Source organism: Pseudochaenichthys georgianus, chromosome 5 (genome assembly GCF_902827115.2).
Source record: "Pseudochaenichthys georgianus chromosome 5, fPseGeo1.2, whole genome shotgun sequence".
NCBI lineage: Eukaryota > Metazoa > Chordata > Actinopteri > Perciformes > Channichthyidae > Pseudochaenichthys > Pseudochaenichthys georgianus.
In genome coordinates this window covers 19,786,070-19,801,867 of record NC_047507.1, presented here as the reverse complement: position 1 = coordinate 19,801,867, position 15,798 = coordinate 19,786,070, and the positions used below count along the sequence as shown (strand labels likewise).

The following is a 15,798-nucleotide window of genomic DNA, read 5'->3' as shown; positions in this document are numbered from 1 at the left end:
GAACGTAACAATACAGGATTCAAAATGCAGTCAATATACAAAAACAGTTGTAAGAAGTGGTCCTGTATTCGTCCATTAATATGTATCATAGTGGGACTTTGAAGAAAACGCAAACGTGGTAAATAGTCGGCAAGGTTAAGTAGTAAAGGGTTTAATATCCTCATTGTTTTGATACTTTTACAGAAAAATGTACCCCCTCTGATGAGCTCAGAGGGCAGGAGGTCAAATAGGTCCAGCAGTGGTGAGACTAAATCCTCCCTTACTTGCCAGTTTAAAGGTTACAGAGGCAATGGCTTACAAAAGGTGGTCAAAGAATACAGTCCAACCCAGCAGTTGAAAACAGAAAATGTAAGAAAAAAAAGATTCATTCAAGATGAACTCCTTAGAGAGATAAAACAATTGTTGTACGATGTTTCAGAAGTTGTCTCATTTGATTTGAGTTGACGGGGCTTGAGGTTTATAGAGTCAGGATGGATACTGCATAGTCAACAATCAGTGACTGGAGTCCAGGGAGCCTTCTCAGCCTAGCTCATGATGCCCTCTACAACACCGAAGATCTCCTGGATCTCTCGGACCACGATGATGCGGGCCAGCACCTGCTCCACTTGCTGACTCGTGAGGGGCTGAGACGAGTACCACATCGGGCTGTTGGGTGCAACGACAGGCTCTGGAGTCATGTAGTACGCATCGTTTCTCCCTTTAGCGCTTTGAGGACTGGAAAAAGAAAAAGGTAAGTTTTTAGGAAAGCTATACACGAAAAGTTGTAATCGCTCCTCTCAAGATATCTGAAAAAGCTCAGAAGTCTCCCCATTACAAAAATGCCAACCAAATGTCCCTATGGTGTTCTTCAAGGTCTTAATTATTGGGCACAGATCTGGGTAATACAAATGATATCCACCCAAAAATAGCTGCAACATTTAGGAGACATAATAGATCATGGGAATGGTCAATAAGCTATTAAGCCTTTACACAGTGCTGTTATTTCTCTCAAAAACATGTTTAGGTACCCATCTTTACTTCTATGTGGCATTTAATCAGCCCCAGTCCCCAATAGTAAGAGGTTGACGATGAGGCACACTGATAAATGATCCAGTTACACAGGATGTATGTGATCGAGTCACTCACCATTTGAAGAGATAAAAGTCATAAAGTTTAATGGGGCAGCGAAGAGGATTCTCTGGATCCTCAATCTGCTCGTCATACATGTCGTCAGTTCCTGAAAAAGAAGACAACACATCAGCACAAGAAACTTCTGCTGTCCAAGTCTGTGACTCATAGCATGGCTTCCTCCCACATTAGGCTTACTGTATTGAGCACCTTTCTGTCCTGCACTCTGCGGACCTTGGCCTTTGAGAAGGCGGATACTGGTGGCTTTGTCCTTGGCATTAGCGGGGTTCTTCCTCGTGTGTCTTAGGACCTTGGAGAAAGCAACGTTCATGTGTTGTTCAGCTGTCATCAGTTGGAAATGCCTGTGAAAAACACACGTTTAGCACATCAGAGACATCTCAAGTGCACGTCTGTCATTAAAGAGAACATATTCAGGTCAGTCTGAGACAGGGTTACTCACTTAGTGTTGAAATACATTAGGGTTGTGAGCAGTGTGGATGGTGAATGTGCACCGAGCTGTTTGCACTCCCACAGCATTTCCTCTGTCACATGACTTGGAATGACATAACCTAAGATGAAAACACACAATGAGCAAGTCTTTCTATAAACACAATGAAATACAAGCATTAGTGTTGATTGTCTCTAACCTAAGGGATGGACACTGGGTCTCCAACCATCCAGAATTTTGTGTAAACACCCACAAAATCGTGTGTAATATGGATCAGAGAAAATGTCATCCACACGTCCATTTTCAGAGAGATACTGATCAAAGAAAACAAAAATGAGCAGGTTAAAACTTTAAGCAGACAGAGTGTTGGCATGATGCACAAGTTAAGCATGGGAAAACTAACCTTTTGTATGCACAAGAAAACATAATATAGAACATCGGATGTGAATTGCTCTTCCTCTGATCCTCGTGCCTCTTGCGTCATGAGGGAAAGACCCAGGTTCAGCTCGGCTACTGCACTTGACACCAAGTCTTCTTGAAAACGCAGCGGCTGACGACCTGTAAGACGCCACGGACAGAAGAGCACAGGAAACGTTTTTATCAGTGCTATTATAACTAAATCAACATGCTTATTTCTCAGTTTAAAGCAGAATGAAAGTTATTAAGAAGTAAAACATGAACATTGATGCATCAGGAATGAAAAAGAAACTGAAACTATTCTTGTTTGAGTAAGTATACATTTATAGACATCAGGGCTGTTTGATTAATATCAAATAGGACTGTGTGTGCCAATAGTGATTAGTTGACTTACGTCCTATGGGTGCAAGCTTTGTCTTTTCCTGCTTATTAAGCTCTGCATTTTTTCTCTTAACCCAAAGACGCCAGACCTCCAGGCCCTCCTCTGGCTTCAGGGAGATAGGAACCATGATCTCTGTAGGCTGCTCCACATGAGCCTCCGTCTCTATGTGACCCTGCACAAAACCAAAATGAAATAATCACAGTTAATACTTTCTGCGATACAGTGCAGCAAGAATGAAAAGCATCTTTGTAATCCCATGACGATAACTCAGCTAGATAACTGTGTAATTACTTAAGTACCAACATCTAGTCATGTCATTTTTCGTATTCATTTGTTTAGTCTATCAAATTCCGAATTCCAAATTCTATCAAATTTGAATATTCTTAGGAATAAAAGGTTCATTATTCTTTGAAATGGGTATATTAACATTATTATGCTATTATTTGATCATTACATCAGTGCCATGGAAGAGTGACCGAATGTTGTTAATAATAAAAACAGATTACAAAGAAAGTCTGTTCGAACCTGCAGATGGAGCTGCTGGTCTTGTCCATCGTCTCCTTGGCCATGCTGCTGATTTGGATCCCAGATATGGACCGACTGCGTGGTGTTGTAAGACCCTCCTACAGTCTGCACTGCCACAGGGATATGAATGTTCCCGTTCATGAACTGCGCTGGGAACAGGGTCTGCACTATTTCTTCCTGCGCCCCAGTTGAGGGCGACTGCACATCTGCAGACCTTGATGAACTGGGGGACATTTTGTCCTTACCATTGGTGGTGGACACTTGCATTGAGTTGTATGTGTCCTGTGGTATGGTGATGTGAGTAACCCCCTGCTGCTGGGGAGTGGAGTACACAGGGATGGTCCAGGTCTCGCCTGTGGGACCAGTGATGGTTCCTGTAGTGCTGTACAGTTGAGCGCTGTCAACAGTGAGCAAATCTGGTCGTAGGGACACATAGCTCTGCTGCTGCCCTTGAGGGATGGCTAGAACTGTGGCTACCTGCTGGCCCTGTGGGACTGCATAGGACACCGACACAGGGACATCCACCTTACGCTTCTTGGCAGGTTGAAGGACAGTTGACACAGTGGAGGACCTCCTCTCGGCAGAGTCCTGTTGCTGTGATGGAGACGAGGTTTCTATGGTCCGAATCTGGATCTGTTGGCCATCTTGTAGTTGAATTTGCTGGCCACCCTGTAGCTGAATCTGTTGGCCACCCTGTAGCTGAATCTGTTGGCCACTGTGTAGCTGAATTTGCTGGCCACCTGGTAGCTGAATTTGTTGGCCTCCCTGTAGCTGAATTTGTTGGCCACCAGGTAACTGAATTTGTTGGCCCCCCTGTAGCTGAATTTGCTGGCCACCCGGTAACTGAATTTGCTGGCCTCCCTGTAGCTGAATTTGTTGGCCACCGGGTAACTGAATTTGCTGGCCACTCTGTAGCTGAATTTGCTGGCCACCAGGTAACTGAATTTGCTGGCCACTCTGTAGCTGAATTTGCTGGCCATCGTGTAGTTGAATTTGTTGGCCACCCTGGAGCTGAATTTGTTGGCCACCCGGTAACTGAATTTGCTGGCCACTCTGTAGCTGAATATGTTGACCATCATGTAGTTGAATATGTTGACCAGCTTGAAGTTGAATTTGCTGGCCGCCTGGCAACTGAATATGCTGCATTCCTTGCAACTGGATTTGTTGTCCTCCAGCTACAGCAGCCACCAGCTGCGCCTGAATCTGTGGAACACAGTCGAAATAATGAACAACCAGAATCACATTAAAGCACTTGATATGGGTAACTGTTTAACTACATCCAGTACCTGCTGCTGCTGCTCCTCTGTGAGCTCTCCCTGCTGGATAAAATGTGTTGAGATTCCCTGCAGGTCCTGCTGAGAGGGGGCAGCCACTTGAAGAACCTGGCCAACGGTTTGGTCCTGCTGTTCCTGGATCTGAACCTGGCACAGTGCAAGAGTTTGAAAAATAAACAGGCCTGTCAGAACACACATCAACAAAAGAATGACCCTACTTACACCGTGAAGTACTTTTTTCCAGATCTATGAATACTGAGTTGATCAAACTTCTTCTAATCAAACAGAGGAAGTTACTAAACTCTGTGTTTTTGTTCTTCACAGTGAGTGGTATTAGAGCAGCAAGGGCAAAGCTAGTTCACCCCAGCTCCACTTTAACCCAAAGATTCAAACACCAGGCTGCCTTATCTTTTGTTTTCCTCTTGGCAATGAGTAGTGAGCGTGTTTCTGTACCTTTCAGGCCCCATCTGTCTTGTGCAATTTAAGCATAGCGAGAAACTGACAGTGCCATATAAACTAACCTGCCCCTGAAGCTGCTGTTCAGACTCTTGATGCACAGACAAATGAGGTGACATCTCTGCCGATGTCACCTGTACCGGTCGTAAAGCATGTACATGTATGAAGTGAATAATATAATTCAACATCTACAACCATAACAAAAAAAGGACCTGCTCTTACCGGACAAGCCAGCTCTAAGAGAGAGCCAGCCACCTCAGTGCTGTCTGCGTACACACAGTTGGTGTCTTGCTGTTGGTACACCATGGCTGTGGTGGTGGCTGCCCCTCCCTGCTGGCTGAACTCCTGCAGCACCTCTGGGCCCTTGGAGAGAGACTCCAGGAACTCCTTCATCCTGTGCTGAGGCACAGTACGGGCCTTCTGCCGCACATACTCATCAAAGGAGACCACCCCACTCTCCTGCTCATTCATCCTCAAGACCTAGAAAGAAAATAAAACATAAAAAAAAAATGCTCTAGTCTAAAACAGCTCACTTTTACAATGTATAAGCACAGATATCGATAATGAATATTATTCCAATAAAGCATGGGCAGTGCAATAATACAAGCACAAAATAGTTAGCTTAATAATGTTATTTTAACCTCTACTTCTAAAAAAGGGGGCGTTGAATTAAAATAGGAAGCACACGGTCCAAAGTGCATTTTCAATACAATGACTGCTAGTGCACTTTTTCTAGTAACTTAAATAGTACATTCACAGATATAGCTCACAGCTAGGTCTAAACTGTTATAATATGAAAAACTATTTCAGATACATTTTAGAGCACCAACAGTACATATGCCTGCATTTTCGTCCTAACTGACTGATAATAGTGTCTACGTTACAGCTAGTGGCTAACAAGTTAGCTTTACGATGTTAGCAAGCCACTGTTTTGTAGCATATGGATAGTTAGCTTGCAACCGCTATTTGTATACAACATAATCGAATACCAATGTGAAATATACTGTAAATTGTGCGAACAGGTGACACATTTTGCTCGTAGCACAAGTTAACAAACATTAAAGCAACAGTACATTCATAGCAACGCTAGCTAACCATTGTGCTAAGGTTAGCTAGCTAGCTCGATGGCTCTGAATCCTGTCATGCTACCTTAAATAAAACGAAATCCTCTCCTTTCCGCCAAGGCACGGTGTTTAAAACTAAAAATGCCGATAACGTCTAACAGCTACCACCAGCACACCATTCACTTCGCAGCATAGTGTGTGTAGCGACGTTGTAATCCTGCAAACAATGCTGTGATTATAGATTGCGATACAAATTTAAGAGCAGCGGCAGCGAGGAGGCGAGGTCTGACGTCTGATGAGGTCCAGGCACGCCTCGGTGTAAAACTACTTTCACAGCTCCAGGAAACCACACGATGTATGGATCCAACTTAATTCCAATTGGTGTTGGTACAACATTCACAACACAGCGACACATGCAAAAAGTTCCACTGTTTATCCAGTAAGATACAAAATGACGGAAGTATAGGCCCCGAAAACAACGCGACTCCTCTCTAGATTGCTCTGCAAGGCGACGGCCTGCCGCGGTGTCCTGTGAACAAGAAGAGTTTCCATCCTGAGAAAACACCATGCAGGCATGCACTGTATGGCTAGGTCACAAGCTGCAAGGATGCTTGATCAGATTTCATAACTTGCCTGTTTAATTAAAAATCTAGTTTTGATTAGGAGCCATACGATGCTACCTTGCCAAACACCACTATTAATAATCACCCACCATTTAATATATAATTGATATGATTACCTGTATTACATGACTATATTATTATCTGGCACTGAAAAGCAGAGAGGGTAAATAACTGAACTGAGAATATATAAAGTGAACACGAACACACACACACACACACACACACACACACACACACACACACACACACACACACACACACACACACACACACACACACACACACACACACACACACACACACACACACACACACACACACACACACACACACACACACAGTGTATATACACTTGTAAATATATGCAGTCAGATAGATAGATAGATAAATACTAAATCCAAATTAAAGACCTTATTACTGTTCTCTTGAATAAATAGTAAAAATATAAAAACTTCAGTTGTTAATTTGCCTCACAATTATCTCCTTGTCAAACTTGATTTCAGACCAACAACAGGGTCCATAGCAATAATAAAGAGACATGTGGCCTGAAATTCTGGAAAGAATATGGTAAATTGATCTCGTACAATCACTATATTTTTTACTGTGTACTACAGGAATTTGGTTTATTGTCATTCAAAATTTACTCATGGACTTATGAGCTGACACCATTTATAAATACTTTCCAGGATTGTTCTGGTGATGTATAGTAAACATTTGAATGCATGTACCTTTAACAAAATATAACTTCCCCAGTCTGCCTTAAAGAGCCAGGCATGTGCCGCTGAGGGCCTCCCCCAGTACTCTCCACAACAAACTGCCTCTCGCCCGTCTTAAGGTGGACCAGCAAAGATGCACTGTGAGCATAGGCTATGTCCTCTACACACTGGATAGGAAAGAGTTAATTCCCACACTCACTGCAGACTGCAGGGGCTCTGTAGTGGAAGTAGTGGTAAGGGTAATATACGTATGTAAATATTTGTTATATTAATTAAATAAAAAAGCTTTAGAGTAATGCAAAAACACAATAAGATTAATCTAACTGGTGGTCATAAATAACAGTCTCTTATACATTTTACAATACAGTATGCATCTAGTCTCTAAATGTCATGATATGGGTTTTCATATCTTTCAAACTAATTTGCTAGTGAGTTTGCATGAAAGAAATCTAGAGTGCACATGTCTTGTTGGCCTCACATTATCACTTCATTCGACTTTGTGCTTCTTAATGTAATCCCTTAGGGAAGGGATTTGCCTTTATTTAACTCTATGCAAAATAGACAATTGAGCCTTGTTTGTTTCTAATAGTCAATTACCTATAAAAAGGTTCCTTTTTGTATATCTACTGAGAGGAATAATCTCCTGGAAGATTATTTCTTTTTAATTGGCCCCTGATATTTTTTGTTTTGCAGGTGACATCAGCATGGGAGGCTGCAGAGTAGCCAGCCGTGCTGGAATAGGAATAAGACGTCATCTTGATGGCTGTGTGCATGTCTGTAAATCCAATGTGAACGGGATGCTATTTATGTACCTCAATACTAAAATCAGATGCTATGCTTGTAATGCAGCTATAAGTGGAGTGCTACCCTTGACGCACCACAGGGAAGAAGAGCAAAATGAATCACAGGTCAGTTATCTGGTTTTATTGAGTTTTAGCAAATTGTCTTGGGTTTAGTTTATAGTAGCGATTGTTTTTGGTAAGAGATTGTTTTGGTAATTATGTGTTATGACCGGAGAATTGGTCAATCCTTCGCTTGCTTTAGAGAATCCACAAGAGCATTTTATGTCAAGCTTAGTTAATGCTTTTGTATTTGTTCTTGACAAAGTGCACTTTGACATTCTTAACACAAAGTCAGTAGAAAGGGCATTTCCTATGGTTAATAGTTTGAGCATTTTTAAATAGACAAACATAAATCAAGTTTGTTTATCATCTAATGTTCCCTGAGCTTGCATTTTTAAATAAGGTAATCTTTAAGAATTGTTTATAGCATTCTGAAAATGCCAACTAGAGAGGTCACAGACTGGCTCATCCTGTTTGTGCCAAGCTGTGTTTTATTTTTGCTATAAAGAACACAATAACTGGGCTGGCAATGAAAAACTATCTGGGTCTGGAACCACACTAACTACATCACCAGCACTTACTCTTCACCACTCAGAGGCTCATGAGAGCTGACAAAGCTAATACTTAAATTACAGGAAACACTCCCTCCACTGCACACACACTTCAGAGAAAGCTCCCTGGGAAGGCAGCAACATTACAACTGAGGAAAAGTTAAAAGATTATTCGTACATCAATAGTGAGTTAATCAATGGAAGTGAACATAGTTAATTGAAGTAAAAACACATGTCATCCATTCCTAAATTACTTTCTTTAGGTTGATATGATGATAAGAGATCACAATATACTGTCAGTTCTTAAATATAGATCAAATGCAATATCTTTTAGCCGCATAATAAAATGCGCAATTAATTAAAACATATATTTTTACAAATTGAATCCTCCTCAAAATAAGACTCTCCTTTGCCTCTCATTTTAAGGTTTGGACAGCCCTGATCTCATCAAACAATGCATCATCTTCCACAATGAACCAGAACCTGTCGGGACCTGCAGGTCCATGTGCGCTTGGTTTGAGTCCTTGTGTAGTTCTTGCAAACTCAAATGGTACCAATCTGCTCTGGGATGACATGGGCTGCACACTGGCATTAGCCTGGGAATTTCATGTTTTTGGATCAGCCACCCTTTTCATATTTATGGCAGGCCTGGCAGTTGTGGGAGTGGCTGGTGCATGCACTCGTCCTCGTCCCCTCTGTGAAGCCCTGATTTTGGCCAATAGTCTCCTGATGCTAGGTGGTACTCTGCGTGGTGCCGTTTTACTCCTCGATCCTTATGGCACTCGTGGTATCCTGCCCCGTGCAACTCTGACTGCACTTCATAATGTTCCTCTGCTGATCCTCCTGTGGGCGCAGGTGTTCATTGCTCTGGTCACTTTTAAAGGATTGAAATGGGTTTTTTTCCCGCTTAAGCTGCAGCACCCATGGGTAGTTGGATTACTGGCGTTATCACACTGTACCCCATTAATTGCAGCAGACCTTTTTTGTTACACACTATGCCCCACTCTCCCTCTGTTGCTGCAGACTATTTCCCTCTGCTTGGGCCTGTTGTTCTGCATGGGAATCCTCATCATGTCTTTCTATAGTCTGCACCCCAGTCTCAGGTCGCCTGTACCCCAGTGCGTTTCCTCACAGAGGATTGAGAAACGTGCAAAGCGAGTTACGGCAGTATGCGCCTTCTTCGGGTTTCTCTGCTGCAGCCTTCACATGTATGGTCTCCTTTGGCTTTATGGACTCCTGGGGAACTGGAGATACTTTGGCTGGGGCTGGTGGCTCAGTCAGTTTTGGGCAAGAATACTTGAGTTAGCTTGGGGATTTTTTTTGCTTGTCCTGGGATCTTGGATCTTTTGGACATCTTCTAGGGGTCATTCGGAGCAGGGCAGGAGTGAAGTGGCTAAAGCGTTCGAGAAGACCAGCTGGTGCGGTAGGGTCTTGGCCAGAATATGGAGAGGACCACTTAAAAAATCTGAAAAAAAATGGGAAGATCTGAAGCCAAGTAACTGGGCAAAATATGATGTGTCTAGAGCATGTTTCATCAACAACTTAACATGTCCGTATGACGATCAACCGTCTAACATTATACCAGAATACAACCCTGAACCTGTAAGCAAAAGCAGCTCTGACTCTCAAGCTGCATTACTTTGGCAAAAAGTTGGGGAGTGTGAATGTATTATTTCACTGGTAGAATTAGACATTTGGCCTCCATCTCCCATTAACCTCAGGTGCAGCATTGACAATGCCCTTTACCATAGGCAGCTTGTACCAGGTCTGTTTACACCTCCAACTCCCCCTTGGACACAAACTATGTGCAAGGACACCACTGAGGAAACTTATGGTACAGCAATATTCCCTCCATCTTATTCTGGCCATGGCTGGACGTTGGATACAGCATCTCTATCTGCATCTGTGGAAGGTATTGTCGCTAAAGAACCGTTACAGTCAGTCAGTGTTACCACAGATTATAATCGTAGTGTTAGGTCTCCAGCTGCTGCAGTGATGCATCTGCATGACTGGTCTGAAGAAGATGTCACAGACCTCTAAACTCTTTCTAAGTTCAAGAGACCCACTCATACTATCTATCATCTAGCCTTCATGAAAAGGTACAATCACATGTGGAGAGAGCTTCCGCAGGACATGCCCTCATCCAAGCAAGAACTGATTTCCTTATGTGTTATATTCATTTTCATTTGACTCCCATTGACTCTTCTAAATACATATATACTTGTCTTGTTGTAGCAGAATTGTATTCACATGTGAAGAGCATGGACATTTCCCCCAGGGTATATAGTTAGCATTTCAGGATTTATAGATGTTTATATTCTTTGTCTCTGTATGCCAGTGCTATTTTTGTATGAAGAATAGACCATCTTTAAATTAAAGTGCGAAATTCCTACCATCTGAGTTGACTCTCTTGTTGTTGTAACCTCACTGGTTAAAAGCCATGTTGTTTAGGCTGATCTTTGATAATATGTAAAAGCTGCATTATTTTCAACTTCAAAAATGAATATGATTGCATTTTTTGGTGTTAAAATGTTTTCAATGAATGACTTTGATAAAGTCCATGTGCACAAATTGCATTAAACCGAGAATTGTCGTTTGAAATTGTTTAAGTGTAGCAAAGTTTGTAAACCACATATGCAATTATATTGTTCCAATGTTTGTTCTGCACAGTATACTAATAGTAGTTTACTCATTCATCAATTTGATTGAATTGTGGCTTTTAAAAAATCTATTTGACTTCCTTTTTAGTTGAATCTGTTGTTGCGATCATCAATGCACTTCTTAAATTCTTCTTAAATCTACCCAGTTTAACTATTTAAACAGGTTCAGGCAGATTATGTCCAACCACTGCATTTTCATGGAGCCCCAACAACAACAACGGCCTAACCCTGCTGTGATACCAGCACCATCTGTTGTACCCCCTGTGATGATGGTGAATATGTGTGGTGCAGTATTACAGCTTTTAGTAAAAGTTAAGCTTAAAAACGGTTTTTTTCTAATCTGTTATTAAAGCTGTTGCAGTGTCTGACCTTTGGAAGTCCCTCATCAAACTGTAGCTGTTATACGTTTAGTTTGAAGGGCTTTCTGGAGGACTGACCTCACTGCTGTACAACAAAGGCTTGTGCACTGAGCTCAAAGTATAGTGAGCCCTCTTGTGGTTAAAAACTGAAGCTGAAGTGTACACATGCCCTTGATCAGAGGTCGGAAGTAACTAAGTACATTTACTCAAGTACTGTACTTAAGTAACATGTTGAGACACTTGTACTTACTTGAGTATTTCCATATTATGCTACTTTCTACTTCTTATCCACTAATTCAGAGGTAAATGGTGTACTTTTACTCGACGACATTTATTTTATACCTTTAGTTACTTTGCAGATTTGGATTAATGATGAGAAACATAATCAACACCTAAATAAGACTTTAGTTGCACCTTGAATAAATCCACAAGCTACCCTGCCTGCAGTATACAAAGCCATTACAACTAGCTGCACCTTTACCAGCTTTGATAACACTTGCATCAATAATTATAATCACAATTTATGATATTTATTATTCTGAAATGGACCAATTTGCGTAATAAGTACTTTTACGTATTATCTTACTTTGTGCTTTAACTTGAGTGACTTTTACTTGGAACTAGTACACTAGTATTCCTGCACTCTGGTACTGTTACTTAAGTACAACATCTGAGTACTTCTCACACCTCTGCTCAAAGGGACATTTAGCAACTAGGAGAAGGGTAACAATTAGTAAACTTATAAAACAAATCCAAATGAACTCAAAACATCTTCAGAAAGGGACCTAACATCAATACATATACATAGAATAACACATAAGCTGAAGTACATACAGTAGTTCAACAATATTACCTTATATGGCACCTTTGGAATTCTAGAGAAAGTATTCTGCTCCGGAACTCCAGAATGTTCCCGACACATGAACATGGAACTCTGCTGGATCTCCATACCAACGGAGGCCTCTCTGCTGTTCATTTCACACAAACCTACTGGAGAGAGAGCATTAGAAAACATACAGAGAGAAAAAGTTCAAATTGTGAACGCTAACATGTCTTCGAGACAACACCTCATTGCTGAGATGGAGCTTGTCCATACTTTATCTAAACTGACCCCAAAGGAGAGAAAGGTGGAGGTCAGAAGACAAATGTATGTGGAGCTCAAAGCAGTGGAGATGGAGCGCAGACAAAGAGCTGCTCTGGAGACCCTGGCAAAGAGCGAGAGGGACGGAGAAGAGAGTCTCCAGAAAGTAAACATGGAGACAGACAGGAGGAGGCAGGAGGCCCCAAAGGAAAGACGGCAGAACCACTTGAAGCAAGAGAGGCTTCAGTGGCAACAGGTGATGCTGAAGGAAGTCAAAATCCCATCTCACAACTTCCTCGCTCTGAATGAAGAGCAGGAGAAGAGACGAGAGGAGGCTGACATCCTGACCCCTGACCTGAAGTCACCTGAGAGAAAGAAGAAAACTCTCCACAACAATTGGGTTGCAGAGAAAGAAATGCACAGTAGGCTTGTCGTTGATGATGCCACCTATCTCCTCTTTGCTGCCAAACCAAACACAAAGTCTTACGGTATGTTGGGGGGTTATTTTTTTTAAATGTAATCCGTTACACTGACAAATATTTAATTAAATGTATTCGGTCAACAGATTTCACACAACTGTATTAAGTTTACGTTATGTCTTTACATGTAATCCAATACTCCACATGCCTGTGTGATATTCCTCTACTGTGGCCTTGTATTACATTTTGTATTAACATGCAAGTAAACTATTTTATTTTATCTGAAGGAAAAACAGCTGAGGCCAGAGAGACCCTGCAGTCCATGCAGAAGGACAGACTCTCAGTTGGACACTGGGTTGGAAAGTACCAGCAGAACCACGAGAAGAAGCGGGAGAAACGCCGGCTGAAAGCAGAGGCTCAACACGAAGAATACATCGCCTCCAAGAGCCATGGCCCCCAGCAATCCCTGCTCGATGAACTGTTGGACTGGTCCGTCTGCTAAAAACAGCAGCTTTAAATCCAGATCTCACAGATTTCATTTTACTGTTATTTACCTTGTTTCTTTATTGTTTTTATTGTATTTTCTTAAGTATAAAATTGTTACATTCAGTGTGACATAAAACATCAAGTTGTTACGTCTACTCTCTTGCATAAATGTTGGTTAAGATGTGTGGAAATATATACTGATGTACTGTGGTGGTAGGAACAAAGAACATTTGTTGTAGTACTTTGAGGTACTTTACTTGAGTATTTAAATGTTATGCTACTTACTGTACTTCAACTCCACTACAATTCAAAGGTCAATATTGTACTTTTACTCTGCTACATTTATGTAGTACCTTACTTTGCAGGTAGAGCTTAATGATAAACAATAAGATCAACACATAAAGAAACTTTAGATACACCTGGATTGATTTCACACTCTACACACCAGTAAATAAAGTAATTTAAATTAGTTATAGTTTTACCAGCTTGATAAACACAACAATACATCAATAATTATAACCAAAACAAATAATGATTCTGAAATGGGGCCATCTGCATAATGAGTACTTTTACTTTTGTACTTTTACTTGAGTAACATTTTAACTGCAGAACTTTTACTTTAAATAGAATATTCCTACACTCTGGCACTTCTACTTTTACTTATAGATCTGAGTACTTCTTCTCACTCGGCTCTTGATGTAGTCAGATGGTTTGCTGGTTTTCTTGCAGAATGAGAAGTATTTCATTTCTTTTCTGTTGGCGGATGTTGGGCTCTGAGTCACATGCCCACCAAAAAGGACATCAAGCATACTACAGCAACAATAGGCCTCCTAGTGATAGTGGCTAGGTCCTGCAGTTTCCTCAGTTTCCTCAGTACCCCCAGTTCCAATGTTTTCTCCATTATAGATATATATATATTTTTTTTTTATTTGAGCCCACAATTATGCCACATAGTCCCGACTCTTCCACAGGTAGAGTGGCAGCATCGCCACAACATCCAAAGCTTCCCTCAGGTACTCCACAGTGGTTATTTCCTTTCCCCCCCGACAATTCCCAATGGTACCTGGAATTTTTCACCCAACAACCCCTCCTCCTCCTCCTCCTCCTCCTCCTCCTCCTGCTAGCAAAGAGGCTTTTGTAACCACATCTGCCTAACAATTCAACTTGAGGGGAGCTCTTGTGTTCCCCTAGTTTCCAACAGCAGTGTACTGCCATTACTAAAACCTGTGCTGCCCTTCAAGGTCAAACTCAAACTCTTCACCACCTGTAATCTAGCTATCCAATCCATATTGTGCTTTTCAGACCTACCAGATTTTTAAATTCTATCCTCATCCTAAGTATCTTTTTCAAAGACAACATTACTCAAACCGCCGCTCCTGTTACAACTATAGTGAAGATGCCAGTCCAAAACCTGCAGCTAAAAAGCCATTATAGCCCACGCCCTTATTTGGCAACATATACGTTTCTCAACAGGTTCCTATTCCAGTATTTCCTGATCCTCCTGCAAACCAAACTCCATCTGATCAGCATGAATGAATGTCAGCCGTATATAACGTGCCATGCCTTTATTATATCCAATCCCTTCGCATCAAAGTAAACAATCAGCTGCAAGAATCTGAAATGTTCTGCTGGCAGTGAGACAGGATCTTCACTGACTCTCTTTCATGTAATTTGGTCAATTGAACAGGTTTGGCGAGCCAAAATCAGACAGTCTAAGGCGCTATGTTTCTTGCTTTGTATTTCGCAAGAGATTCAAAATGTCAATTTTTTGAAGAAAAATAAAAAGCAAGGTTTGCTGCAGATATGTTTTTTTGATGTTGTTATGGGTAGAGACCTTCAAGGCCAAAGATTCTAGTAAAGTTCATCATTATAATTTCTGTTTCTGTCCTTTCATTTCTGAGCATGCAGGTTGTTATTAGGTCTGAAATTAATGCTTGTTTTAATTTCTGCAAATTATTTTCTTTATTAGTTGTCACAAAATGTCAGACAAAAGGAAATAATTATGAATACCAATCACCATCCATTTCATGAGGAAAAAAAAACTTTATTAGATTTATTTTTCAAACAGACATCTCAGAGTAAATATTAACTATTCACATGCAATGTTTTTGAAGATACATATGTAACCTAACCACATTCAACTCAACTTAAGAAAATCACTTCAAAGATGGGGTTGAATAAGGAAATGTAGCTTTATGAACAAACTATCCTTCATAGGATACATACAAGGTTACCATTGTACAGGAACGTTTATGAACACATTAGATATTACTGATAATATCTTCACACCTACTACAATTCTCAGTCAAAATGTTACACAATAAGTCCAACAATTGAACAGATGAATGATACTTTTCTTGTTTAGTCTTGCAGAAAGTACATTTGTAT

At 41.1% G+C, this 15,798-nt stretch overlaps 2 protein-coding genes across 3 annotated transcripts; one reads left to right on the top strand and one right to left on the bottom strand.

Annotated features, from left to right (window-relative positions):
• Window positions 1-135: 135 nt before the first annotated feature.
• Window positions 136-6,270, bottom strand: LOC117446478 (transcriptional regulator QRICH1-like). Of its 2 annotated transcripts, none has more exons than XM_034082667.2 (11): window positions 5,759-6,270; window positions 4,832-5,089; window positions 4,166-4,300; window positions 2,880-4,082; window positions 2,367-2,526; window positions 1,959-2,113; window positions 1,755-1,869; window positions 1,568-1,676; window positions 1,318-1,469; window positions 1,126-1,216; window positions 136-714 (listed from the first exon to the last, which is right to left on the bottom strand). In XM_034082667.2, exons 2-11 carry the CDS (start codon window positions 5,078-5,080, stop codon window positions 525-527), a joined length of 2,559 nt encoding a protein of 852 aa, XP_033938558.1. In that variant the 5' UTR covers window positions 5,081-5,089; window positions 5,759-6,270; the 3' UTR covers window positions 136-524. The 2 variants fall into 2 exon arrangements, with proteins under 2 accessions (XP_033938558.1, XP_033938557.1); XM_034082666.2 differs by having other exon boundaries at window positions 1,306-1,469; window positions 5,759-6,268.
• Window positions 6,271-12,369: 6,099 nt separating this feature from the next.
• LOC117447305 (protein enabled homolog) lies at window positions 12,370-13,548 on the top strand. The gene is made up of 2 exons (XM_034084004.2): window positions 12,370-12,993; window positions 13,212-13,548. The coding sequence occupies exons 1-2, from the start codon at window positions 12,474-12,476 to the stop codon at window positions 13,424-13,426; spliced, it is 735 nt and encodes a 244-aa protein (XP_033939895.1). The 5' UTR covers window positions 12,370-12,473; the 3' UTR covers window positions 13,427-13,548.
• Window positions 13,549-15,798: the final 2,250 nt, after the last annotated feature.